The sequence below is a fragment of the Bos indicus genome, chromosome 13, assembly GCF_029378745.1.
Source record: "Bos indicus isolate NIAB-ARS_2022 breed Sahiwal x Tharparkar chromosome 13, NIAB-ARS_B.indTharparkar_mat_pri_1.0, whole genome shotgun sequence".
Classification (NCBI taxonomy): Eukaryota; Metazoa; Chordata; class Mammalia; order Artiodactyla; family Bovidae; genus Bos; species Bos indicus.
In genome coordinates, this window is record NC_091772.1 from 18,851,895 (window position 1) to 18,878,140 (window position 26,246).

At 38.1% G+C, this 26,246-nt stretch overlaps 1 protein-coding gene across 17 annotated transcripts in view; it reads left to right on the top strand.

The window, feature by feature from the left end:
* Positions 1–26,246, top strand: part of PARD3 (par-3 family cell polarity regulator) — a 577,827-nt gene that overhangs the window by 316,211 nt on the left and 235,370 nt on the right. For all 17 annotated transcript variants that reach the window (XM_070802040.1, XM_070802041.1, XM_070802035.1 and 14 more), the window contains 6 exons: positions 4,033–4,124; positions 6,352–6,435; positions 17,726–17,851; positions 18,841–19,220; positions 22,994–23,133; positions 26,052–26,180. In XM_070802040.1, coding sequence (XP_070658141.1) covers positions 4,033–4,124; positions 6,352–6,435; positions 17,726–17,851; positions 18,841–19,220; positions 22,994–23,133; positions 26,052–26,180 — 951 coding nt within the window. The remainder of the gene's footprint in view (positions 1–4,032; positions 4,125–6,351; positions 6,436–17,725; positions 17,852–18,840; positions 19,221–22,993; positions 23,134–26,051; positions 26,181–26,246) is intronic.

Genomic DNA, 26,246 nt, shown 5'->3' on the forward strand with positions numbered 1-26,246 from the left:
TTGTGACGTGGGTTATCTTACTTATTCCTCTCAGTAATCTTAAGAAGAATTAGATGGTTTTGTTGTTCCTAGTTTACAGAAAAAGCAATAGAAATACAGAAGGGATATATAACTTGTTTAAGGATGTAAAATTGGCAGATGGCACACTCACTTTTCACATCCAGGTCTGTTTAATTTTTGAAACTGAGCTCTCAATCCCTATTCTCTACTGTAAAATAGACGGGATAGGACAAAAAGTACATTGACTCGCCTGAACATTTTTCTTCACACTGTGTAGTTTAAATTAATACTCTAGGCCTTCCATCTTGATTTGACATAGTTCATAACTGAGCTTCATTTACTATGGTTACAGTGGAATTCAGTGTATAACTCCTGTTAAAAGTGACTGTGTTCAGCCCCTCTTAAAAGTACAAAACAACAAAATACAGCAGTATAGGAGTTGATGGGTACACATTCAGAAACTGTAGTTCCCACAGCAATTGCAGCCCAGCCTCAGGGTAGTGAATTTTGCAAAATAACTGAACACCATATGCAGTGACATGAAATAATATTCTCCATACTCTTGGGGCCCTGATAATGGCCACTGTGGGAACAGTGAATGTGTCAGTTATCAGTTGCTATTTCATCACTGTAGTTTGGGGCATTTCATTTATGTGGCTGTCTCCCAGTGCCGCATAGGTGTTTCTGCCAGTTGTATATTGTGGTGGTGTTTTAGCAGGGCTTAAATTATTAATGAATCCTGAAACTAAATGTCTTTAACCCATAAACTATTTGTATGTTTTCCACCTGATTTAGATACTGCTGTGTTTCTCTTCTGTCTATCCCAACCCCCAATGGAAAAGCTTAATTTTGGGAGTTTGTTGTTTACATTGTAAGTGTGACTCTTAGGCAGGTTCAAGATGCTGGTTCACCTTTAAAATGTATTATGCAATGGTGCTTAAAAGAGATAAATGACTAAGAAGGACATAGCAGGGCCCCTCAAAGCACAGGACCATCAGTCTTCAAGTAGCTTGGCTTCACGCAGTGCTCCGCCATTGAGGATGCATGGGGTCTATGTAAATTCATAGAAGAACTCGGCACATCCAGCTTATTTTGCTGGATTCTCAGAGGAAATGTCAATTGGGCATTACCAGCTACCTTGCCTTCATATTGCCTTAGTGACTTGAAATAAATTTGATGCTCTATCTTGAACTTAGAGCCATTGCTTATCATTTTGTTGATTGATGTCTCTGTTAATGGCTTTTACATTTATACTATGAGTTAAAAATATACAATTTTTCTGTAATGGTAGACTCTCATTAGGTGGTTTAATAAGTTCATATATAAGCTCACTGTTATCAAGTATATATAGTAGAAAAAGATAAACCTAACAAATTATGGGTATGTAAATTATACACGTAAACTTCCAAGATGTAAATTAAATAAATTTTATTGAGTTGTATTTGGAAGCATGTTACCCCAGAGATTCCTGAGGATGATTTTGTTTTCATTAGCAAATACTTGCATACTACCTGCTGGGTATAAGAGCCAAAGTAAAGCCCACGTGAGCCACTGTGTTTGGAGATTCTGAGTCTTTTCTAAGTATTCTAATTTGGATAATAAAACCATTGATGTCATCAGACATGTTTATCCTTATTCAGATGATCCTGCAAAGCCAGCATCACTGTTAGTGAAGTGCTTAGTGAAAAGACAGTGGACAAGATGACAAAGAGAGGTGTATTCTTGGGTGACATTTCATTTACTTTTATGAACCATCACATTTATTCCACATGTACTTTTTGAAGCACTGGCATATTTACTCAATTTCTACAATATATGTTGGAATATAATTTTTTTTTTTTTTTACAAACTAAAATACTCTGCCTTTCTGAAAGGAAGAGTGCAACGCTGGGAGTTGATTAGCTTACTCTTTGTTCCTTTTCGTGCACCTGGTCGTTTGTAACAGAAGTAAACAGAAGTCCTTCTTCATGGCTAAGATCTTACTGCCTTTACCTCTAAATGATCAGTCAGTGGGCTTAGGATAACCTTATGTGACATTTCACAGGATGAAGTGTTTAAGTCTAGGGTTGTACTAACTTCATGTTCATTTTGACAACCTATGTTAATAGGAACTAGGGAACTGACAATTGGACTGAAGATTTTGCTAATCTTTAAGATTTATAATGGTCTCAACTGTTTGGATTACTAAAATGTTAAATATCTGTCCCCAGTGTAATGTACATTTATTTGTATATTATAACATTGTAGTATATTCAGAGCAGTAGTATGCATGCATGCATGTATGCTTAGTCGCTCAGTCATGTCCAACTCTTTGGCAACCCTTTGGACTGTAGCCTGCCAGGCTTCTCTGTCCATGGAATTTTTCAGGCAAGAATACTGGAATGGATTGCCATTTCCTCCTCCAGAGGATCTTCCTGACCCAGAGATCGAATCTGTGTCTCCTGCATTGCAAGCAGATTCCTTACCCACTGAGCCATCAGGGACACCCGGTATATAATATCAATAACCTCAGATATGTAGACAGAGAAGGCAATGGCACCCCACTTCAGTACTCTTGCCTGGAAAATCCCCTGGACGGAGGAGCCTGGTAGGCTGCAGTCCATGGGGTCACTAAGAGTCGGGCACGACTGAGTGACTTCACTTTCACTTTTCACTTTCATGCATTGGAGAAGGAAATGGCAACCCACTCCAGTGCTCTTGCCTGGAGAATCCCAGGGACGGGGAAGCCTAGTAGGCTGCTGTCTATGGGGTCACACAGAGTTGGACACGACTGAAGCGACTTAGCAGCAGCAGCAGCAGCAGCAACAGATTTGCACATGATACCACGTGAATGGCAGAAAGTGAAGAGGAATTAAAGAGCCTCTTGATGAAGGTGAAAGAGGAGAGAGGAAAAGCTGGCTTAAAACTCAACATTCAAAAAACAAAGATCATGGGATCTGGTCCCATCACTTCATGACAAATAGATGAGGGAAAAATGGAAACAGTGATAGACTTTATTTTCTTGGGCTCCAAAAATCACTGGGGACAATGACTGCAGCCATAAAATTAAAAGACGCTTGCTCCTTGGGAAAAAAAGCTATGACAAACCTAGACAGTGTATTAAAAAGCAGGGACATCACTTTGCCGACAAAGGTCCATATAGTCAAAGGTGCGGTTTTTCCAGTAGTCATATACAGGTGTCAGAGAAGTCTGTTGTGAGGTTTCAAACTTTCCCAGCAGTATGAGAATTTCTTTGGTATAGCTGTTCTCCAGTTTGTGACTCACCCGCCTGGCGGCTCTATTGTGTAGCTAATGATCACCTCCTTCAAGAGGACTTAATGCCACACGCTGCGACTCCCAGGACTGCTGTTGTTAGAGCCTCTGTCTCTGCAGCAGGCCACTGCTGACTCAGGCCTCTGCAGGAGACCCTCCAACACTCAAAGGCAGGTCTCCGCAGTCTCTTGTGGGAGTCACTGCTCCTTCCCTTGGTCTTGGTGCACACAGGCTCTGTTTGTGCCCTCCAGCTGTCTCTGGCAGGTATGAGGTTGAGTTTAAATGTGATTGGGTCCCTCTTACCATCTTATTGCAGCTTCTCCTTTGCCCTTGCTTGTGGGGTATCTTTTTTCGGTGGGTTCCGACATTCTCCTGTCGGTAGTTGTTCAGTAGCTAGTTACAATTTTGGTATTCTCACAGGAGAAGATGAGCGTGTGTCCTTCTGCTCCGCCATCTTGGGTTTGATTTTTACATATTAAATATACCAAAAGGTGAAGTAAAAATGATAAGAAGTTAACATAGGTATAAGTCCTAATGTTTTTTTCCTTATTGCAGAGGCATCTTGTTCACCCCCTGAGATATACTAACTCGGGAGACTTACGGCTTTAAAATGCAACTTTTCACATGTTCAAACCCATGTTATCGTTAAAGGTCATCCTCACTAGACGAGAGACGTAGTTAATGTGATCATAGTGCCTGTTAGATTCCAGTTTTATCCAGTTTCTTTTCATGCACTTTCTAAGAGTAAACCTGACCCAGGGTGTGCTTCTCTTTGTTTAGGATGAGGATGTCGCAGAGGAAGACAGCAGTCGTGTGGAACCCGTGGGCCACGCCGACACTGGTGTGGAGAACATCCCCAACTTCTCTCTGGAGTAAGTTACTGACAGTCTCAGCTAAGTTTGTAACATCCGTGTAGCTTCACTGATGGCAGCGAATATTCCGAAAGCGTATGGCATGCGGAATGTCTGTGCTTATTTAAAACATGCTTTGCACTGGTTTGTTTTCCAAGGAGCATCTTTCATCTACTGAGTTAATGGTATAATGTAAGAACGATAGCATGGAAATTCACACGTACCTGCTCTGAGTCTCATGCCTTGGCAAGTACTATTAAATGATAGTCTAAAGCAGTGTTTGATTGAAGACTTTTGGCACGTTCATGGTGCTGTCAACTGTGTTCAGGTTGCTTTTGTATGTCAGCGTTTTGTTTGTTCTTCAACTTTGCCAAGTTAAAAAAGATATTGTAGACATACTTTACTTGAAAAACTAGTTGGATCAGGTAAGCATTAGTCATTTTAGTATATGTTTTGTATTGATTTGAAGAAATAGTATCTCTCAAGATATTTGATGGGGACCTTGTAAGAGGTTAGGGACCTTGAACATGTTTTAAGTATAAAAGGTCAAAGAAAAGCTTTCATATATTGTCACAACTTTGCAATTATCTTAAATAACGTCAGGTTTGAATGGAAGATGTTTTTAAGACTTCGTCTGAGTTACCTTAGAGCAGTCATTCTAAATTTTTTCTTTGACTTTGGGTAAAAGTTGGAGTGGAGATATTAATAATTAGACTCTTAATTTTGTCTTTTCTTGGTTTTCCAAGAAAGGGTTATAAGAATTTTCTCAGTGAAATTGAACAGGCTCCCGAATCAGATTATGTTTGTATATTCAGCACCCAGTGCTCTCTAAATAATTACATTTAAGAAATACTTGTACTGTTGTAGTTCTTTTGAGAAAGACTATGAAATAAATAAATGTATTAAAAATACCATACTATCCTTAGTTGACAAACAGACATTAAATAGATGTTCAAATGCTATTAATGATATCTGAAATAGGATTTTAGGACATTCTATGAAAACATCAAAAAATTAAATATCCATGTAAATAGTATTACTTTAGTAAATATTTTGCAATATGACAAAATTTTAATTTAGCTAATTAGAATATTAACTAATGTCCTAAGTAGTGTATATGATTAAATCTGTATACATATTTTCAATTTTGATTTGTTTGATATTCCTATCTTTAATTTTCTTGAGTCTTTGTATTACATAACCAGGGCACTTACAGTACATAGGATTACCTCAGGTTTTTATTTAAGGCATACAGTTGAAGTATTGGCATTTTCCAGTGCATAAGAACTGTCCTGGGATCCTGATCAAGTCCATTGGTAGTTACTGATGTTTGTCCAGGTTTCCTTAAACTAGATACCTAATATCTAGTTGAAATAGTATTTCCAAATATTGATCATTGGATCAGTACTGTTTAGATTTCTGTGCCATGCTCATACCCACAGAAATATCTACAAAGAAAGTGAAATCTCACTGAAATGGTTTAGAAAATTTACATTCTCCTGATTACACCAATTTGCAGTAAATTTGGGCTTATGATATTAATATTGAAGTACTGTACTTACGTAGTAGAAATCTACAAATGAAGTCGTGTAACTTCATATAAATAGTGTAAAGACTTTAGAGTTCAATCACAAACGCTCTTAAGGTAATTGTTTGATTTTTCATGGGTGTCCAGTGGGGTTGTGTCACCTGCACGTGGACTGAGCTTACAGCAGGTAGGATATTAGGAGTAAGGGTGGTGGCATCCTATGTGGACGGCTACCTGCAGCGGCAGAGCTGTGCCCTTACTGGACTATTGGAAGGATCAATGAGGTGACCTGTGCAGGAGCGCTTTGTAAATTATAAAGTGCTGTGCAATGGAAACCTCTTTAGCCCATTAGTCTTCGTAATCCTTGATTAGATATTAGGATGGGAAACTTTCAGTGCAAGTCTAGAGATCTGATTACAAAATGTGGACTTGGACTATACAGAAGAGCAATGTCCTGGGTGATTTTTAATGTAGTTATTTCTGATGATTGCTCCCCTCCCATGCCATCAGACTAGCGTGCAGGTATGTAGTGTTGAATGTGCTTTCATCACCATGCTTCTCTCCAGAATGTGAATGTATACGTGTGTGTGCCCCTTGGAATTTTCGTTTTGTCCTCTTTTGTTGTTTACTGTGTGTCTGTGCCGTTGCAGTTTTGTGTTTGGTTTGATTTGGTTTGTGACAGTACATGTTCATGCTCCCTCATTCATCATTGTCTCACAGTGATATGGTAAAGCTCGTACAAGTCCCCAACGATGGAGGGCCTCTGGGAATCCATGTAGTGCCTTTCAGTGCTCGAGGCGGCAGGTAACGTATCTTGCAGGTTTTTAATTGAATCATAATGTACAGTGTTTTATCTTCATTTATGCTCAGATGTAGAGTAGTGTTGAGTTAGTGTATGCTTAAAAGAAGCCTTTTCATTTGGGGGCCACTGTGCCTTCCTTCACACGTATGCATCATAATCACAAAAGCACTTAGGCTGATGAAGAAATGGGCATTTAAATTATTCTAATAATTTTATTGTTCATCACATCCATGCAAACATTTTACTACGCTGCAAATTGATGATAGGCTTTATTGCCAGAACTCCAGCTGAATGTGCAAAGGTAAGGAAGTTCTTCAGGCATTTTTCTGGAAAACATGTATCCAGTATAAGTTATCTGGATAACATAGAAAATGATTCATTGAAAATTTGTTTATATGTTTGTTTAGTTCTTTAATTATATATGATTTTTATAATTGTGTTCCTAAAATTTTTAAGTTAGAGAAGCTATAGATTTATTTCCTCCCATGTGATCTGTCTCCTGTTCTATCTGCCCACACAAATGGCACAGTTTTGCACTGTTTGTTAGTATGACTTCATTACTTCATAAAACATGTATCCTTAAAATTGTCAAATGTTACATGAGTTTCTTTTACCCTACAGCTTGTTTTCAATGACAGAATTATTGTTTGTTTTATATATATTCAAATACTAAGAACTGATTTTGCAGCTAATCACATCAACTAATCAAATGTTTGATGAGTCTTTCATCATCCGTGAAATACTGCCTCCTCCTAGGGCTTGGGGAGAGGCATTAACCTTTGAGGTTTAATCTCATCCTCTCTTATTTATCCATCTAGTTATTACCAGCTGAAACATATTTATGATCTATTTGGCTTTTTAGTTTGAACTTCTTTCTTTTATTGTTATCCCTTTATCTATTTATTTATTTATTTTTTATCTATTTATTTTTAAACTTCCTTTATGCTGGGAGAAGAAAACAGGGAGCTGGAAAGTCACCTTAGGCCAGTGAGTGAGAACATAGAACATTCTTTCAACTCTTGCCAAGGAATTATAAGCATCTAGTATGTTGTAAGAGACATTGGAATGTCAATTACAGGCATGTGACTGAATTATCTGTTTAATTTTTTAAAAAAGTGTTTGAACAATTGTACCACCTTCCTAGTATATGTTCCTGACCGTGCTGTGTCCAGACTTCATGTTTCTGATAAAGCACATGCTTTATGGAAGGTCTGGAAGCTGATGCATTGATTTACCTTAGGCTTCCCTGGTGGCTCAGATCGTAAAGCGTCTGCCTACAGTGCGGGAGACCCGGGTTCGATCCCTGGGTCGGGAAGATCCTCTGGAGAAGGAAATGGCAACCCACTCCAGTATTCCTGCCTGGAAAATCCCATGGATGGAGGAGCCTGGTAGGCTACAGTCTATGGGGTCGAAAAGAATCGGACACGACCGAGTGACTTCACTTTCACTTTCACTGTTGGAGTAGGAGGCTTGAAAGTGAGCATTATTTAGCAAGATGTGAAATTCTCCTGGAATTGACAGCGGGGTGTTAAATTCACAGACTTATGACCACTTTTACTTTTTTCCCTTCTCTTCTTTTTTTAAAACTCTAGAGAAACATTAAACTTTCGTCAAAGAACTTTCATTTAAATGAGCTCAGTTGTTTTCAAAATGGCCCTTGCCTTTATCTCCTTTAAAAACTATAATTTTAAGTGATCTCAAAAGTTAAATCCCTTTTCCATTTATTTCATGAGTAGAAAAATAAGCTAAGAGGGTAAAATGCATGAATGATAGCTTCCCAATACTAGTGTGCCTTTAACTGCTTGTGGGATATAACTCATCACAACTGAGACTTAATTGTGTACGGACCAGCTTTGAACCAGTATTTCAAACATATTATTTTCTGTCATTTATTACACATTTTCTACTGCATCGTGAAAGGATATTGGGATAAAATAGGTAGGTAAAAAGCCTAAAGCAAAAAAACTGTAAGATAGAAAAATTAATCTACTGCAGATTAATTCAGTGGAAGGTATTTTTACTGGTTACCATGGCATTTCATTTTGATATACAGAACTCATTCAACTAGACAAGGATCCCTTTGCAGAACTAGAAGGTGTCATTTTTACTCCCTGTTGATTTGGCAATGTAATGAAGAAAATCCTGTACAGCATTCTTGTACAAGGGACAAAGAGATTAAGACAATGAGATTCTTTATAAACCCTTTCTAGGCATCAGCAGTTTTCATACTGGGAAACAGAGCAGAATTCTTTCCCTCTAACACCTGTAATGCGTCTTTGAGCTTCCTCCTTGTCTTGACATTCCTGGTTCTCTGGAGAGAGGCGGAAAATGCAGAGAACAATGGGAGGGCTCCTCCAGAATCCTAGACGCCAATCTTCAGGAGCCAGACACACCCATCTCCCTTGTTCTCAGAAATGCTGACAAGTAAATTCTTGCCAGTCTGTCAGAAACCTTCCCAGGCATTTACTGAGTGACGGTTCCTGTGTTAGGTGTTGGGAAACAAGGATGAATGGGACATGGTCTCTCTCCAGGGATTTGCAGTCAAGATGGAGTGATAGCCAGGAACTCACACTATTATAATTATGTGATAAATGCCGACATTGTGAGTTGATAGAGGAGGGGTTGTCTGAATTAGGTAACTGAAGCTGGCTTGTTGTAGAAGGTGATTTTAATTGAGATGACACCTTATGAAGGAAGCTACCTCAGCTCCATGGTGACTGTGAGGGCAAATTAAGCAATGCAATATAGCATAAAGGGGGAAATTAAGTGGAACTCGTGAAGAAATTGCATATATTATCCAGTGGGAATATAAGAATACATATTTGTGGGATGTAAGTTGAAATTTCTGAGAATAAGTTCCTTTGTGCAAAATTCCAGTCATACTTGGGCCCCTCTCAGTTTTGGAAATGTAATTAATTGAATAACAACTTACTGAATACTTATTTTTCTAAAAGTGACATATACATGTCAGTATTGCTTTCTGATTTCAATTTCAAAGTCAAAAAGTTTTAAGGAACAGTACAGAATGGGAATCACACATCCTAAAGAGAAGAAACTCCATGCAAAACATCTCAAATATCAAACATAATTCAGGGAAATTGGAAAAAAAGTGAAGTCAATGTTAGAGAAATTTTTAAAGCTACTTATGTATTCAGTATTATTTTGGCCTGCAGTTAAAGAAGTTTTTTGAATAAAGATTCTGCTGGATCAATTTTAAAAAGGCCATTTTCTGGAGTGGGTTGAATGTTCTTGTGACAACTGGCTTGTGGCTGCCCTTCCCCTAGCCACTGCTTTGGGCATTAAAAACGGAGACAAATGGCTGCACAGGAGAGACTGTGTTAATATCCCTTGATGCTCTGTTTTTCTATAGTTATCATCCTGTATTTTACTCAAAAATATAAAATTAGCTGATCCCCACCCAGAATTCTTTATTCACAGTTTCGCTACCTTGAAATCAATTTTCACTTCACACGTATAATTTCATTTCCTCTTGATTTAAATGTCAAACATAACCTCCTTATTTAAATCACAAGTGCTACTACTTTCAGGAAGGCTCTGCCAAGTAATTGTCATTTCCTTTGGCAGAAAAACCATGTTTCATGTTAAAGTTTTTTATATTTCTAGGACCTAGCCCAACAGTATTGCTCAGCGAAGCTTACTGTGACTATCCCTACTAACTCTGCATTGCTATTGAAATAAAATACATGTAAAAATAAATATCTGATGTACATTAGAAATAAAACAATAAGGATGTATCCTGGTTTGATGTTAACGAGGTTTGCCGAGCCTTTCCAATTACTTAGGAATATGATTGTGTTGTAATATTAAATATTTAGAAAGCAAGATAAAATGTATATTCTGAAATAGGGGCTGGGCTTTTGAAATAATAAGATTTTGTAGTTTTAAGGGACTTAAAGTCTAACTGAGAAATATGTACTATATAAAGAGGTCTATACTGTGTGTCCAGAGAACGTGATGCATGTGTGTGGGAGGATTTAGAGGAAGTGGAGCCGTGAAGCAGCGGATCTTGATCTGTTCTTTAAAGAAAATATACGACTTAATGCTAGTGATGTCTGAAAAGATCTTCTTTCCAGGAAGAAGATACACGAAAGGAAGATGTTCCATACAAATCTGTGTGATTTGCTGAGAAATAATGATTCGAAACAGAGTGTATTGGAAATGGCTCTTAGAAAGCACTTTATGAACGGCCTGTGAGACTTCATTCTGTAAATAGTAGAGAAATTGTTGAAGGTTTTCGAGAAATATCATTGTATTATTTTTTAGATTAGCTATTATTCTTCTATTCGGTTCCAGTCTAACTTATAGAAGACATTCTTAATCTTTTCCCCTATGGAAACACATATGGCTAAAGCATATTATTCTTTTTTAAATTAAATTTTATTCTTTATTTTATTTTTTAAAGCATATTATTCTTAATAAAGTGCCGCCTGCTTCTCTGTTTCTTTTCTGTAATGGACATAATTGAATAATTTTTGTCTCAAATAAAACTCAAGTGTTTATTAAGTTTTAACTAGTCTGTATAAAAGTTAGTAGACATATTTGGAAGGTCTTAAGAAAAATACTCATCTACTTAATAATTCAGTGAAATTCTATGAACTTGACTCCTCTAATACTTACATGAGTTATAAATAGTGTTAGTTTTAACTCTTAGGTCACTGAACCTTTATTATATTACTTTTTGCTGTAAAAGACATGAAAATCAGAAAGCTCATCTTCTTTCCAGAATTCCCAGTTACCTGTGCCGTCTTCCCACTTTGTGGCAGACAGTGATGGCCTCAACCACACGCTGAGTCTTCATGTTATTGGCCAAGGGCTTGTTAGGAATAGTCCAGGATAAGAGACACATTTTGATGCACCTTTTTTGAGACCACAGATAGTTGGGACAGTTCCTGGCTCTGTCTTTCGAGTAAGTGCGGCCTGAGCAGGTTTCCTTCACTTAGCCTCAGTCTTCATATCTGAAGGCTAGGACACTCCTGTGACTTTATATGGTTTAAATAAGAAAATACAGAAACTTACAAAATGCGTGTAAAATTCCTTTAGTGAGGTATTTGGCAGTGGCAGCTAATATAATAAGAATGGTGTTGACATTTCACCTTCCACTTATCTACCTGTGATGCGCTTTAAGATTACCTTTAAATGCTGTGTGTTCTGGTTGTCTCAGTTCAGTTCAGTCGCTGAGTCATGTCTGACTCTTTGTGACCCCATCAACTGCAGCACGCTAGGCCTCCCTGTCCATCACCAACTCCTGGAGTTTACCCAAACTCATGTGCATCAAGTCAGTGATGCCATCCAACCATATCTCTGTCGTTTCCTTCTCCTCCTGCCCTCAATCCCTCCCAGCATCAGAGTCTTTTCCAGTGAGTCAACTCTTCGCATGAGGTGGCCAAAGTATTGGAGTTTCAGCTTCAGCATCAGTCCTTCCAATGAACACCCAGGACTGATCTCTTTTAGGATAGACTGGTTGGATCTCCTTGCAGTCCAAGGGACTCTCAAGAGACTTCCCCAACACCACAGGTCAAAAGCATCAATTCTTTGGCTCTTGTTGTCTAGGCAAGTGCTAATGAGACTATATAATAGTGGAATATGATCTCAAAATGATCTCTTCTATTATGAATATGAGATGAAAATTTACTGTTACATAATAAATTTGAGAATTTCAGTACACACTTATTTAGGTAGTTGGGTGTATTTTTTAAGAAGAATTACAGCCAATTTGAATTTCATGGAAACAGCTCAGGTGTTAAGAAGAGCTTTATTTGAGGCTTGTATATTTCAGTTCACCTTAGAGTTTTTAAGCTGAATATTCACTTTTAAAAGAATAAATATCCTCTTGCACTTTGAGTACTCTATTTCAATTCATTTCCCAAAAAACACAATTTATTTACTGAATCTGTATCCTTTTGTCTGGAAGATTTCAGTTGTTCATTCTCAGCTGCAGATTCATTTTGTTCAAATCAAGGGGACACACTAAATGCATTTGTTTTAGAGAGAAGAGTTGTATTTTACATTTAGATAAAACTTGCTTTTTTAAAGGTAGTAGTATGATGCCTATAATTTCTGCCCTAATTTTAAGGAATTCTCTATTTTCACTTTGCCATGTTTTGGTCCACTTTATCTCATCCACTAAAGGTTAAAAAAATTTATATTAACTTGGAGTTCTTACTGTGGTTCTGAGGGATTGAATGTAGGTCATTGCCAGCCCAGTGTCCCAGGCTCAGTGAGGGGAGAGAGTCCTGCTGCTGGGAGCTCGTTCTGCTCATGCCTTCTCTGCTTTTGCTGTAGTTGTGGTGTTTACACTGTGTCAGCTTTTATTAAGATGAATTATGATCATTTCCATACAGCTGGGTGGCAGTTGTGGGAGTTTACGTTATCAAAGCAAAACTCAGACTTGCTCAGCCAATTTAGATGTCAATAAAACATTTGTTACTTATTTTCAGTTTTATCATTGGCTGTAATTTATACTTAGGATTGAAAATGTTAACATGTGTGACTGAGTTTGTTTTAATTAAGTGTATAATTAGGCTAATGAACCTTGTAAAACTGTAGTGGTGCAATCCTTAATATAATCTAAGCAGTTAAATTTCTAATTATGCATCCAAAATCATGTACAGAGATGCTGCCTTTCCACGGCTGGCTCTCTGGGGCTGTATTCTCCTTCTTTGCCCCCTTTTGGGGATAAGAAACATTGTACAAAAGCCATGGTGAAAGACTTCAAAGAAATATGTGTGTATTTACATATTTTTTAATGTAGGAAATTCATTCAGAAGTGGGATTTGTACATAGCGGATGTAGTGTGTTTTCCCCTAAATTTTTGATAAGATAGAGGGACCAGGGAAGAGAGGTAGTTTGGGGGATGTTTTCGGTTTACCAGGAGAAATCCACTTGCCCAGAAAGCATCTTGCCAAGTCGGGTTCACATTAAATTCATGCAGGAGGTGAGGAGGTGCTGCCCCATGTAACCGGGAGCCCTGGTGCTGTGGCTTCCCGGAGCTGACCTCCCTCTGTGTGATAATGCCCCGTTCTGTCCTCCTGCACCCTCCAGCACCGCTCTGTCCTCCTGCACCTTCCAGCACAGTCACCGGAGCTGAGCTCCCTCTGTGTGATAATGCCCCGCTCTGTCCTCCTGCACCCTCCAGCACAGTCACCGGAGCTGAGCTCCCTCTGTGTGATAATGCCCCACTCTGTCCTCCTGCACCCTCCAGCACCGCTCTGTCCTCCTGCACCTTCCAGCACCGCTCTGTCCTCCTGCACCCTCCAGCCCAGTCAGGCTGGTGCTTCGCCCCTGGTCCTTTCCCCAGGCGACCCCCCTCCCCACTGCCTGACTCCTCTTCTCCGTCTCCTCGCTCTTGTATCTTTCGCAAAGTGGTTTCTTCTGATGAAAAGTGGTTGCCCTAATAAGGAATTCTGGTACTGACTGCCAAGAAGGAAAACCACTCTACTCTGGCATAGAGTCATGCCAAAACGCTCTGACCTTCACGACCTTTAATTATTCTCTCTAATAAGAGTGTTAAGGGAATCACAACAGCGTCGGCACTCGCTTCTTTATTCCTTTAGAGGGAATTCTTAGTTGCTGGTTGAATTTGCAAAACAGACTCCTAAAATTTGTTTCTAATTATAAATACTGTCTGAACTGCCTTTTCGTGGGCAGTGGGGGCAGGAGGGGTGGAGACGTCTCTGCTGGCAAACACAACTTTCCAGGAAGATGAAAATCTCTGTTATTACTTCCCATTGATTTCCCTTCAGAGGGTCCTCTTCATTCTGTTTGGCTGTCATGTTATCAGTTCAATTTTCTTGTGAAGTTTTTTGATCGTTCGGTTCATTCCCATTCCTTTTGTAATCATTTTCACCTAGTGAAGCAAATAGGATAATTTTGCAGATTGTACCATTTTCCTTTTCAATTAATCCATTCTTTTGAAGAGAATGATTCTAATAGTGTGGTCAAGTACTTGGAAATCAGCAGGCTACTGACATCTCCTTAATTCAGTCTGTTCTGTTGTTTCCCTGATCACTTGCTGTGTCACTCAGGGTGAAATTTTTCCCTTTCTGCTCCTCTACCCCCCCACCCTCAACCACCCCATCAGCTCTCTAGTCTCTAGTGCTGTGAAAGAGGATTCTGAGGTTTCTGCGACTACTTTAATAATATTGGATTCTAAAAACTCATTTAATAAACCTTGGCAATGTTTCATGTAAATATGATAGCATACTTGTTTTTGACTTGTAGCGTTTTTACTGTTTGTGAGGATTACTCAAGCATTTGGTTGTATAAGAGGGCTTGTATAGAAAGACAAGCCATTCCATGAATGAAGCATGTCAGGAATGAAGCATGTCAGGCCTTTTTACTGTATATTATTATCCTGGAATGATTCCCATGGGGGGAAAAGTAGATTTAAGAAAAGAAAAATGATTATCCAGATGAATATAAATCCATGGACCTATTCATCTGAAGAATATTAATGCCACTTGTAGAATTAAATTACAGATTTCCAAGTTAGATTATTTAAACTGTTATAGATACTGAAAGGTTTTATTGGAGATACATTTATAAATTTAAACAAATGACTCATACTAGCTACCTGCTAAGTAATTTCCATTAAACTTGGTCTGACTTTATCCATTTCCCTAAAAATATTCTATTTCAGAATACACAAAGTACTTCAGAATATATAAAAACATAATAATTTTTAGACACTTGAGATCACAGCAATGTTGTAACTGTATTGAGAAATTGCTCGTGATCTCAGTGATTAAAAACTAATTAACTGGAGTGACTCTTGGTAGGGCATGCTTTTACTCAGGGGCTGAACACATGAACTTGAAAGAACTGTTGCTGGTCCTTTGAGGCAGCTTTTAGCAGCAGAAGTGATACCAAGTCGTGGTTCTGTTAGGATTGCCTGTGGGTGGCTGAGTCATCTTTTCTTTCTGCTGTGCTCTCATGTGGATGCTTGGATGGCAAAGTGGCCTCATGTCTTCTTCTGGTTCCACTATTACCAATAACTGTGATTCAATTTGATTTCTCTTGTTATTTTGTCCCACTCAACAGAGACTTGGGTATAACTTAATGATGTGATAGAACACTTTGTTCAGTTGCCCATGTGTGTGTGCGCGCTCAGTCACTCTTTCCCATCTGACTCTGCGGCCTCATGGACTGTATCCTGCCAGTCTCCTCTGTCCATGGGATTTCCCAGGCAAGAATATTGGAGTGGGTTGCCATTTCCTTCTCCAGGGGATCTTCCCAACTCAGGGATCAAACCTGTGTGTCCGCATTGGCAGGTGGATTCTTTACCACTGAGCCACCTGGGAAGCGCATAGACACAGACAAATCACAGGAAAGCTTAGGAAGGTACACTGTGGGCCTGATTACATTTTAGGGGTCACTTTACACTTACTGTGCACTTTGGTGACGCATAGTAAGACATCACTTCCTGCCAAGCAGGGACTCTGACAGCTCCTCTCACGCTGCTGGGTCAGTGTACTTTTTCTTACCTTTGAGCTTAGAGGAGTTTTATATTGATTTAGTTCCAATATATGATGGCAAGTAACTAACAATGACCCACGCCGTATTTCTCACTAGTCACCACGTTTCTTAGACTCTTCCACTAGTGGATGTTAATCCCCAATTATTAACATGACCAAAAGGCAATTTAAATGTCATCTCCTCTTAATTCTTGCAGTAGGTATACTTAACCATAGTAAAACACTGTGCCTCTTCACTATATTTAATAGTAAAAATTAGAATGACATCAATAGTGACTCAGTAAGTATTCGTTAAAGAAACAGGGTTAAACTGTAGAATAACACCCAAAAAACAAAAGGGCCTTCACCTCAATGCATTTCAGCTCAGTCCTGTATTTGGTATAAATGATACCATCATGAAAAGAGGATCTGATTCTGCGTTTTATTTCATTTATTCTATTTTGCAAAAACTTGTTGGGAGACTTGTTTGCCTCAGATAAACCTAAGCACCCATTCATTCAGTTTTCATTTGTCAAGACCTTACTACAAGCTCAGGCCCATGTTCCCCACTTTCCAGGAGCTGACAGGGCGACAATAGAGATAAGATGTGTGTGTAAGTGACAGTGACAGGGCAGTGAGATCAACAGCAACAATTACCTCAAAGGTTTAAAAGCAGGATGCAGTCTCCAATATTGGGGCATCTTTCTATTGGACAGTACATACTGCAGATTGTATTCCGAGGGAAGATACAGATAGGTGATTGGAAATTTGGTGTCTTCAACTTTATGCAGGATTCTAAATGCTAGTTTCCATATGGGTATTTTTTATGTCTTTAAATATTAGGATTATGAAAGAAAATCTAAGCTGGGGACAAACTGAAAGTAAATTCATAAAAATTTTAACATGATCATGATACAGAATAGATGCTAACCGTCAAGTAAATCAGAGCATCAGGACTAGGTGAGGATTCCTGTTACTTATGAAGCTGTAATCATATATAGTGTTTGCTATTTCTGTGGGGTGTATAGAATGTCCATCCTGTCAGCCAAGGAGTTGGTGCTCCAGACCAAGTACATTTGCAATAATCTTTTTCCCCCCTCCATCTTGGTCTCTAAAAGTTCACTCAGGCTTTTCTTTCTACTTGAAGTTTGACTTAACACTGAGAGCTGAATGGTGACTGCCAAGATTGGAACTTGTCCCTGGCTTCCTATTTTCTTCCGAAGGGAATAATGGCAACAAATTACGTACTTCTGGGAGACCTAACAAGTTTTGAAATTCAGAACATGAGGCAATATCAAATTCAGATGCCAGGAATGGAAACTCTTCTATTTTTGAAATCTTCCCAATTCTCCTTCTCAAATGTGCAATGCACCCGGGTTAGCTTCTCCTCCTTACCTTTCCTTTCATGGAAAGTTGGGGTTGCCATCAGCACTGTACCAGCTGGCTTGAAACAGGAAACTGCCAGACTGCTCACAAATCCATGCTCATTGACTCTGCCCGCTGCCTCAGCCACCAAACCATTAGGCCCACTCTGTTGGGAGCATTTGTAAGCATAGAGAGAAGTGTACACTTTATTTCAGAAGCATAACTCTGACACTCCAGAAACAATTGCTCATATTTATTGAAAAGATCCCTTTCTATGCACCATTTATACCATCATGATTTTTGTGTTGGTGTTATTTTAAAATGTCTGAATAGCTATTTAATGCACCCCTTTATTAGGCAGTCTTTGTAAATATAATACCAACATTAAAGCAGTAGGGTATTGTGCACAGTGGCAATATTACACGTGTAACGATTTGCATTCTTAATGTTCCAGAACCCTGGGGTTATTAGTAAAACGATTGGAGAAAGGTGGTAAAGCTGAACAAGAAAACCTTTTTCATGAGAATGATTGCATTGTCAGGATTAATGATGGCGACCTTCGAAATAGAAGATTTGAACAGTAAGTGTGGGCTGCCTCATTGCTGCTCTTTTCTGCATCAGGCATGACGGAGTGCAGGCCATGGGAGTGCCTCGGACCACGTGTCTGTGGTCTTTGCCTTCCTGCCGGAGAGGGGAATTTTCTGCCATTCTCTAGCTTTTAAAAATTTCATCAAACTCCAGGTAATCACTACCATTAGACTATAGTCTTTAACGGCACTTCTTCAGATGTTATGGGCCCAGTTTAGGCTTTACAATTTGGCAACTTCCTCACCTTCTGGAAAATTCACCAGGTTGCTAGTTTTTATTATACTTTTAGCTCATACTACCAACTTTGTCACACATAACATGACAAGCAGGCAGATTTTCCTTATCTTGATTCAAGCCCTTACTCAATTAAAAAGCTACAAATTCTCCAGTTCCTATCAAGTAAGGCAAGAATGAGCAGGAATCATGAGGACCCAGTTTAAGACCTGACTAGGGATCCAGATGAAACGGAGGAGCTTCTTGTACTGGTCTTGGAGTTGCACTGCGACCAACTGCTCTTGGGTCACTGAAGCTGTATTGGCATTCTTGCGGGTTTTTTGCATGTAGAGACTTGGATTAATTTTTCCAATAAATAATAGATCGTCACTTTGTATAGTTTTCTAAGTGTATTTTTAAGTATGTTTCTTTAAAAACTCGATTGGTCTCCTTGCAAGGAAATACTTAATAATGATTTTTAAAAGTCCTATTGGATAATGTTATAGAGAGGTTATATTTAATTTCTCTTAATATTGAAATGATAATACCTCTTATGCTTAAAGCTACAGTATAACCGAATGATTGACAGTGCAGGAACCAGCATTTCAACTGTAGTTGTAGACAGTTTTGTCATTTTTGAGAATGAAAATTTATATTGGGGTTGTTTTTAGTTTCAACAAAGTCTGTCCATCCTTGTTGCTTAATGCATATACTTAATTGAATTTGCCAGTCTTTTTTTGCTAACTTTCCATTCTTCCTCAAACCCAGAGCACAACATATGTTTCGCCAAGCCATGCGGACATCCATCATTTGGTTCCATGTGGTTCCTGCAGCCAATAAAGAGCAGTACGAACAACTGTCCCAAAGCGAGAGGAATAATTACTACTCGAGCCGCTTCAGCCCCGACAGCCAGCATGTGGATCACAGGGGCGTGACCAGCGCAGGGCCGCAGGCTCTGCCCAGGGCGTCCCGGCTGAACCCCCCACCCGAGCACGCGGACCCTCACCCCCGACTCCTACCTCAGAGCGCGCAGCCCTCGGGAAAGCCGCCTGCCGCTCCGGCCCTGGCAGGACACCATGTGTTCAGTCCCAGCAGTGGTTACAACACCAAAAAAATTGGCAAGAAGCTTAACATCCAGCTCAAGAAAGGTACAACCGATCTTCCCGTCAAGTCAGCTTTCTGTCAACTAACCCCAAGCACCTTAAGTCTTATCTCATTATTACAACTGACATGACTTTTAAAGAAAGTATTTCAAGTTGTGTTTTTTTATGCTTTTCAGATTCCCTTTGCTGTATAAAAATTTACATCTACAAGTTCAGAGGATAAGGCTTTAAACCTGATGTTTCTAGGAAAGAGGTAGTGGTTATGACTGCAGTATAATTGTTGACAGCGAAGGAAATAGGATTCCGGATGTTACCATCAAGCCCAAAGCAACAGGGAGGCTTTGACTGTTTTGAGTGCCCCATTTGATGTCCAAGAGAACTAGAGGAAAGGGATTGAGTCCTTTGGAGCTATGGGCGATTCCTGGTGGAATGCTGGAGGCCTTTGGCCCCTTGTCTCCTGCTCTTCTAGAATATCCTGTTGCTTCCCTTTCTTAATGTGCCAAGGAGAATCGGAGTGGCCCTGGCTAATACTTCACCCATGCCTTACATCAGTGTGTTTTGTAAGGATCTCCACCTGCAGATGAGAAAACCCTGCATGCTGGGTGACGTGTGTCTGCCCTGGCCTTCTCCACGACTCAGAGCAAGCAAACTGCTAGGCTCTTTTCTGACTCCCTGTCACTGTCCCCTCAGACACTGCCGTTAATCATCCCTTCTAGCTGAGCATTTTTATGTGTTTTTAAATCATGTCCCTCAAAATGGTGTCATTATAAAGAATGTTTCTCCTTTTATGAGGTCAACCATCTCCCACGGTTAGTTGGAAAGGAACCCAAGAGAGGTTGAGTGATTGCTGCAGGTCACGTGGCCATTGGTGGCAGATTTTTACTAGAAACTTTTCCCTATCCTGACACTGAGACCATTCAATTCTTTTCATCTGGTGTAGGATTTCCAGTGCTGTAAACTCTGAGATTCCTATTTCCTTCCTAAATCATACTCTTTCATTGGACTTTATGTGAACCACAAAAGCCTTCTTTCTGGTGACTGGCTTTTTTAACCTCCAAATACTTGGTTGACCTGATCAGGAATTGACAGTCTCACTCCAGTTTTGAAGCCCCTTGCAAATACAGAATCATATCAGCTTAAACCTGTCTCCTCCTGTTAATACAGGAATATCAGGTAAATGACAGGACTTGGTTTTTAAGCAAAAGCATATCAAGGAGCACAAATAGAGTTGTATACAACATAAAATTCTGCTTGGGGTGTCTCAACAGAGGAAGAATATTTTCCATTGTCACCGAGGTGTTAGTTCATAAGTACCTCTGCCTTTTTACTCTGATATAGGCATATTCATCGTTTAATATACAATTGTTATATTACCACCTTATGCTCTAGTATGAACTTTTTAAATGAAGTGAAATTTTATTTGCCATTAAAGGAATCACTCTTTTGAATACAGAAATGAATAGTTTATTTTGATGGTATTTAAAAATAAATGATTACATGTATTACAGAAGCTAATTACATATGTTACAGAAGCTAATTTAGAAAGATTATGCTCACTCAACATAAAATAGAAATAATGGTTTTCTTTTAAACATTTTTCTGACCTTGAGTTATATAATTGATATGGAGCCTCATAGAATCTGGCTTGATTTTCATTTATTAAATATGAGATTATATGGCAAAAGGCAGAAACTGCCTGTGCATTCTGCCAATACTTACAAATATTTTATATATTAAAAAAAAAACTGTGTTCACTCTAAACAACAGTGACAAAGAATGCTCATTGGATTAAGTACTAAATATAGATGCTTTAATGATTGAAGTTGGACAAGCTTTCATTCTAGTTAACAGATACTATTTTTTCTAATTATTATTGTTGCATTTAACATTTTTAAGGAAGTACATCAAAAACATAGTGTTTGTCAGTGTTAAACTTTAAATTCAGTTCAAAGTTAACTGATACAATTTGAATGACAGAAGCTCTTTATAAACTGAGGTCAATCCTAAGGAAAGGCTTCATTATAATGATTCTTTGGCATAATTTTGGAACTGTGTCATATAACATGTCAAAAGAGAATAGCTCCCATGTACTTCCTTCCATAATTATGATTTCTTAATATTTATTGTCATTTTGGCATTCTCAAGTACCCTGCTCTTTTGTAGAAATTAGCTTTTTAATAAAGTCAGAGGAGAAGGTCAGTGATCTATTTCAGTCAGTGCAAAATGTTTTGTTGGCTTTGCTAAATGAAAATTGATATCTATTTATCTTTCTTTGAAAGGTCATTGTCTGAACTTTTGGCTTACAGATTTAGGGGTTATTGCTGATATTTTAATAGTATTGAGGTTCATATAATAATCAGTCTTTGTAGTTCATAGAAATTAATATTACAGAAGGAGAATCATTTAGATTTTTTTTAATAAATGTTATTGCAAGTCATTAGAGTTTCATGAAAGCACAGAGACATATGGAAAAGTCCCAGCAGAATAATTAGGAAAATTTCATATAGACAATATGCCATTCAACTCTTCACAAAAGGCTTAAGAAATTAACAGCCCAGGCACATTAAAGTGATTTCAGACTTGAAGTAAATGAATGTTTTATTTGAATTTGAGAATATTTGCTGTAGGTTTTAAGTACCATGTTTTTTTTTTCATTTCTACTTTGTTTCTTCTTTAACCCACATTTTTATTCATATTTATTTTCCCATGGATGTTTGTTTACCTAGAGATTCAAACCCTTACTTACCATTTTTTTCTGAGTGCTACATCCAATTAATGAATTCTTCTATAAAGATTTTTCATCCCTTTACACATCTCTTTATTCTTCCTTTATGAACAAGTATTTGTCCTCATGTAATTTAACTGGAATTGAACCCAATACCTTAAAAAATAACTCTTTAAGAAACTCTGGTAGAAATTAATCATCATTGGAAGAGATAAAAATTGTGTGAATCATTAGAAATTTGTCATTATCTCCATACTTTATCCTGAGTTATTCTGACTTGCTGCATTGTTGGTTTCATTGATTTTGAACTTTTTGCATTGAACTTTTCACTGTATTGAACTTACAAGGGTGCCTGTTGAGAAAGCTGCCAAAGAGCCTGGAATTGAAATTATACAAACCAGCACAGTGATGGGTAATTGTGTCATTGGTTTCAGTACTTTTAAACATTAGATGGTGATCCTCAGACTTGGTAGCTGTGATCTCAGATGGGCAATTTGCTTTTGTTGTTTTAAAGGAATATACATGGTAAGATTTAGGTGAATTAGCAAAGAATGAGGCAAAGATAATATGGTTTATCCTGTCAGTTGGGGAGGTCCTGTTATCCATATCTAGAAACATTTCACTGTTTCTTTTCCATCATCCTGGACTTGTTCTCTTCCTTTTCTTTACTGCCTACCCTTCAAATCTGAATACCATTATTGCACAATAACACTTGATATTTGAGATACTAAGAATTTTAAAAGAAGGGTTTGTTTTGTGTGTGTGTGTATGTGTGTAGAGAAATTGTTTATTTTCATAATCAAAGATTTAAAAACATTCAGCAGGCATATTTGTATATTATTTTCACCTGAGTATGTTCCCATTACTTCTTAGACTAATGAATCTTCATATATGTACCATTTAAACCTGCTACAATTTAGTCTATTTTGAAAATCTATTAAAAAATTTTAGAGTATTGAAAGAAACGGATACCTGTGTGAAAATGGATACCTGTGTCAAGATGAAGTAGAGAATAATAGCAAATCCTTTATGTATATTTACCTGTGAAATCTCGCCTTTTTTTTTTTTTTTTTTTTGCCTGTTATACATTCAGGTACAGAAGGTTTGGGATTCAGCATCACTTCCAGGGATGTAACAATAGGTGGCTCAGCACCAATTTATGTGAAAAACATCCTCCCAAGGGGTGCTGCCATCCAAGATGGCCGGCTGAAGGCTGGTGATAGACTCATAGAGGTGAGTAGCTTCCCGCATCCCAAGTTCCATAATTCTTGAAAAGCTCTCTTTTGAAGGGTCAAGGTTTTCCTAACATTTTCATAAAATTTGAAATTAAATTATATATTTTAGAAGTAGTATGCATCCTAAAACAATGTATTTCCGCTTCAGTTTTACATTTCTCCTTGTTATTTGATGAGAAATGTCTTTCATTTAGTTCACTCATAAATTTTTAGTTACTTGGACATTTGGTTTATGAGATAACATAACATTTGTCATTATGTAAGTACAGTGTCTGTTAGGTTATATTTCTGGATGACTTTAAATTTATGTCTGGCAGTATAGAAATGTTATCTCCTCTGGAATCAGAGCAGAGACAAATGAAGTAAATGAAAACAGTGTGTCTTGATGAGAAGAACAAGGAAATTTGGAAATGTCAGCGTGGAGAATGAATTGAGACATAAAAATCAAATGTCAGGGGGAAAAAAAAGATAGTTTTTCAAAGTTTCCTTTCTGTACCTCATGGGTTTCGGTTCATTGGTCTTCGAGGCTCTCTTTGACATATGTAGGATGGCTTATTTCTGTTTGCCTGAGTTTTGTGCATGTAGAAATTAAGGTGAAGATGATTGAGAAAGAGGGCACCTTATTAGTGGTTTTTCTTAGTGTTTTCCTTAGAAAACAGTCTTTTAGTGGTAAGTGCTGTGTTTTGTAATTATTGACTAGCATTCAAAAACTAACTTTAAATATATGGAAGGGGTAAACAGCAAGGTCCTTCTGTCCAACACAGAGAACTATATTCAATATCTTATGATAAACTATAATGAAAAAGAGTATTTATTTTATTATTTGGAGTATAGTTGCTTTACAGTGTTATGTTAATATCTACTGTATATCAAAGTGAATCAACTGTACATATCCATATATGCCCTCTTTGGAAAAGAGTATTTTCTCTTTTTGGCTGTGCTGTGCACATGTAGGATCTTAGTTCCCCAACCAGGGATTGAACCTGTGCCTTCTGCATGGGGAGCATGGAGTTGGAAAAGGTTATTTTAAAAAATAGTGTATATGTATGTGTATAACTAACTCACTTTGCTGTACATCAGAAATTAATGCAACATTGTAAATCAACTATACTTTAAAAAATATACTAATGTTAAGGTAAATGTTTATGATGTTATCCTTTTTTCTTAACTTGTAGTCTCATATGTAGCTTGAATCTCTCCAGCTCTAGCTGTCCTCCTAAAGATTTTTTGAAAAGTAATGAAACCAAGGAATAGCTTCCAGATTTTTTTCCGCATATGCACTTCAGGCCTAGATTCCTTCAATCTTCCTCTTTCCTCTTTGTCTGTTAGCATGACACCACGTTTTAAAGGGATACAGATAGAAGCCCAATGAAAAGAAAGGTTTGAGTACAAATTGTGTTTCTGATATTGTTTGCTGAAAGAGCCTCTTGTCCTCAGGCTATGAGTGAGGGTGGGTATTAGTCCCCATTTGTAGCTGTAGCTTGTTTCATTTAGAAAGTGTCTCATCTGGGACATGAGCCTAGTTATTTTTTGCCCCTAAATAAAAAAACCAGTCTGTCTCCCTGTCCTTTTCCCTGCCTCTCCTTGCACACCCCCCGCCCCTGCCGCCTTCTTCCTCGCAGAAAGTAATCACTTTATTTTTGTGTCTCCCTTTCATCATGTACTCGCTTTACTTGGTGACACATTACAGAGGCTTTGGCTCTACCTTTTATGGAATGGAGGGGCCTGTGACCTATAACTCTTCAGAATTAGGCTTTCTTTTCTCTAGCTGTCAAGGCATATTTTGCCCCAACTTTATAGTATCCATAGTTATATCTACACAATACCAACAGTTCCAGGGGCAAAAAAGTTTTCTGAGTAGGATATTTTCTTTTTTTTTTTTTTGAGTAGGATATTTTCAAGCCTGTACATTTAAAACAAGTATCATGTGATTAATTTTTTAAAATGATCTAGAAAATTTTTGCTTTCTTTAAACCTGTTACTACTGAAAGGTTCCAAAACATATTTTAACTACAGGAAAGTCTTGATGTTACTATTTAAGTGATACACTTAATTGCCTTAACTCAATGTTATTTCTGTCTGGAGAGAGTAGTATTGAATACTTTTTAAAAGAAATTTCCATTCTCATTTCTGTTAGCTATGTCCTGTTGCTGATAATGTTATTATACTTTCTACAACAGTGATGAGATTCCCCAGGATGTGGTTGTTTAAAATCTATCTCTGTCTTTTTTTTTTCCTGGTAGAATTCTCTTAAAACATTGAAAAATCTTGAGATGAAATACTGCTTGCCCTCTTTTTATTTTGTAGAGATTCTTCTGTGTTTGCTATTTAGTGATAAAAAGTTATTGTCATAATTTTCAATAACATTTCAATGAAAGCTAAGATGCTTTTACCAAAATATTTTTAGTGTGTTTTTCTTGCCTGGAGAGTCCCAGGGGCGGGGAAGTCTGGTGGGCTGCCGTCTATGGGGTCGCACAGAGTTGGACACGACTGAAGCGACTTGGTAGCAGCAGCAGTAGCAGCACTACCCTTGTAAGGGCGGCACTTTTTAATTTTGATATAAGAAAATCTGTGATGAATAGGGCATCACAGAATCTCAATTCAAAAATAGAAAGTTTTGTGCCAGTGTGGCATTGTAGATATATTTGTATCTCTGGTTACTTGTTAATGTGCTAGTGGCTATGCTTTTGATTTATTGATGAGATCTGAAAGATTGACTGTTTCCTGCTTTGCTTAAAGATAACTGGTATGCCTTTCATTATTAGCCCCAGCAGCCTGGTGATTACCAGATCAGGGCAGAATATACCATGCAATGAGTCTTGTTCCATGGCAGACATGGTCAGTTCTAGAATGTGTCTCGTCTCCTGTTAATCTGTTTGCGTGGTATCACTGCTGAAAACTTTTTGTTTGTTTTAGGTTAATGGAGTCGATCTAGCTGGCAAATCCCAGGAGGAAGTTGTTTCCTTGTTGAGAAGCACCAAGATGGAAGGGACTGTGAGCCTTCTGGTCTTTCGCCAAGAAGATGCCTTCCACCCGAGGGAACTGGTGTGTAACTTCAGAGCAGATGAATGGTTTCCGACACACATGAGTCAGGGATCTGGGCTAGCTACC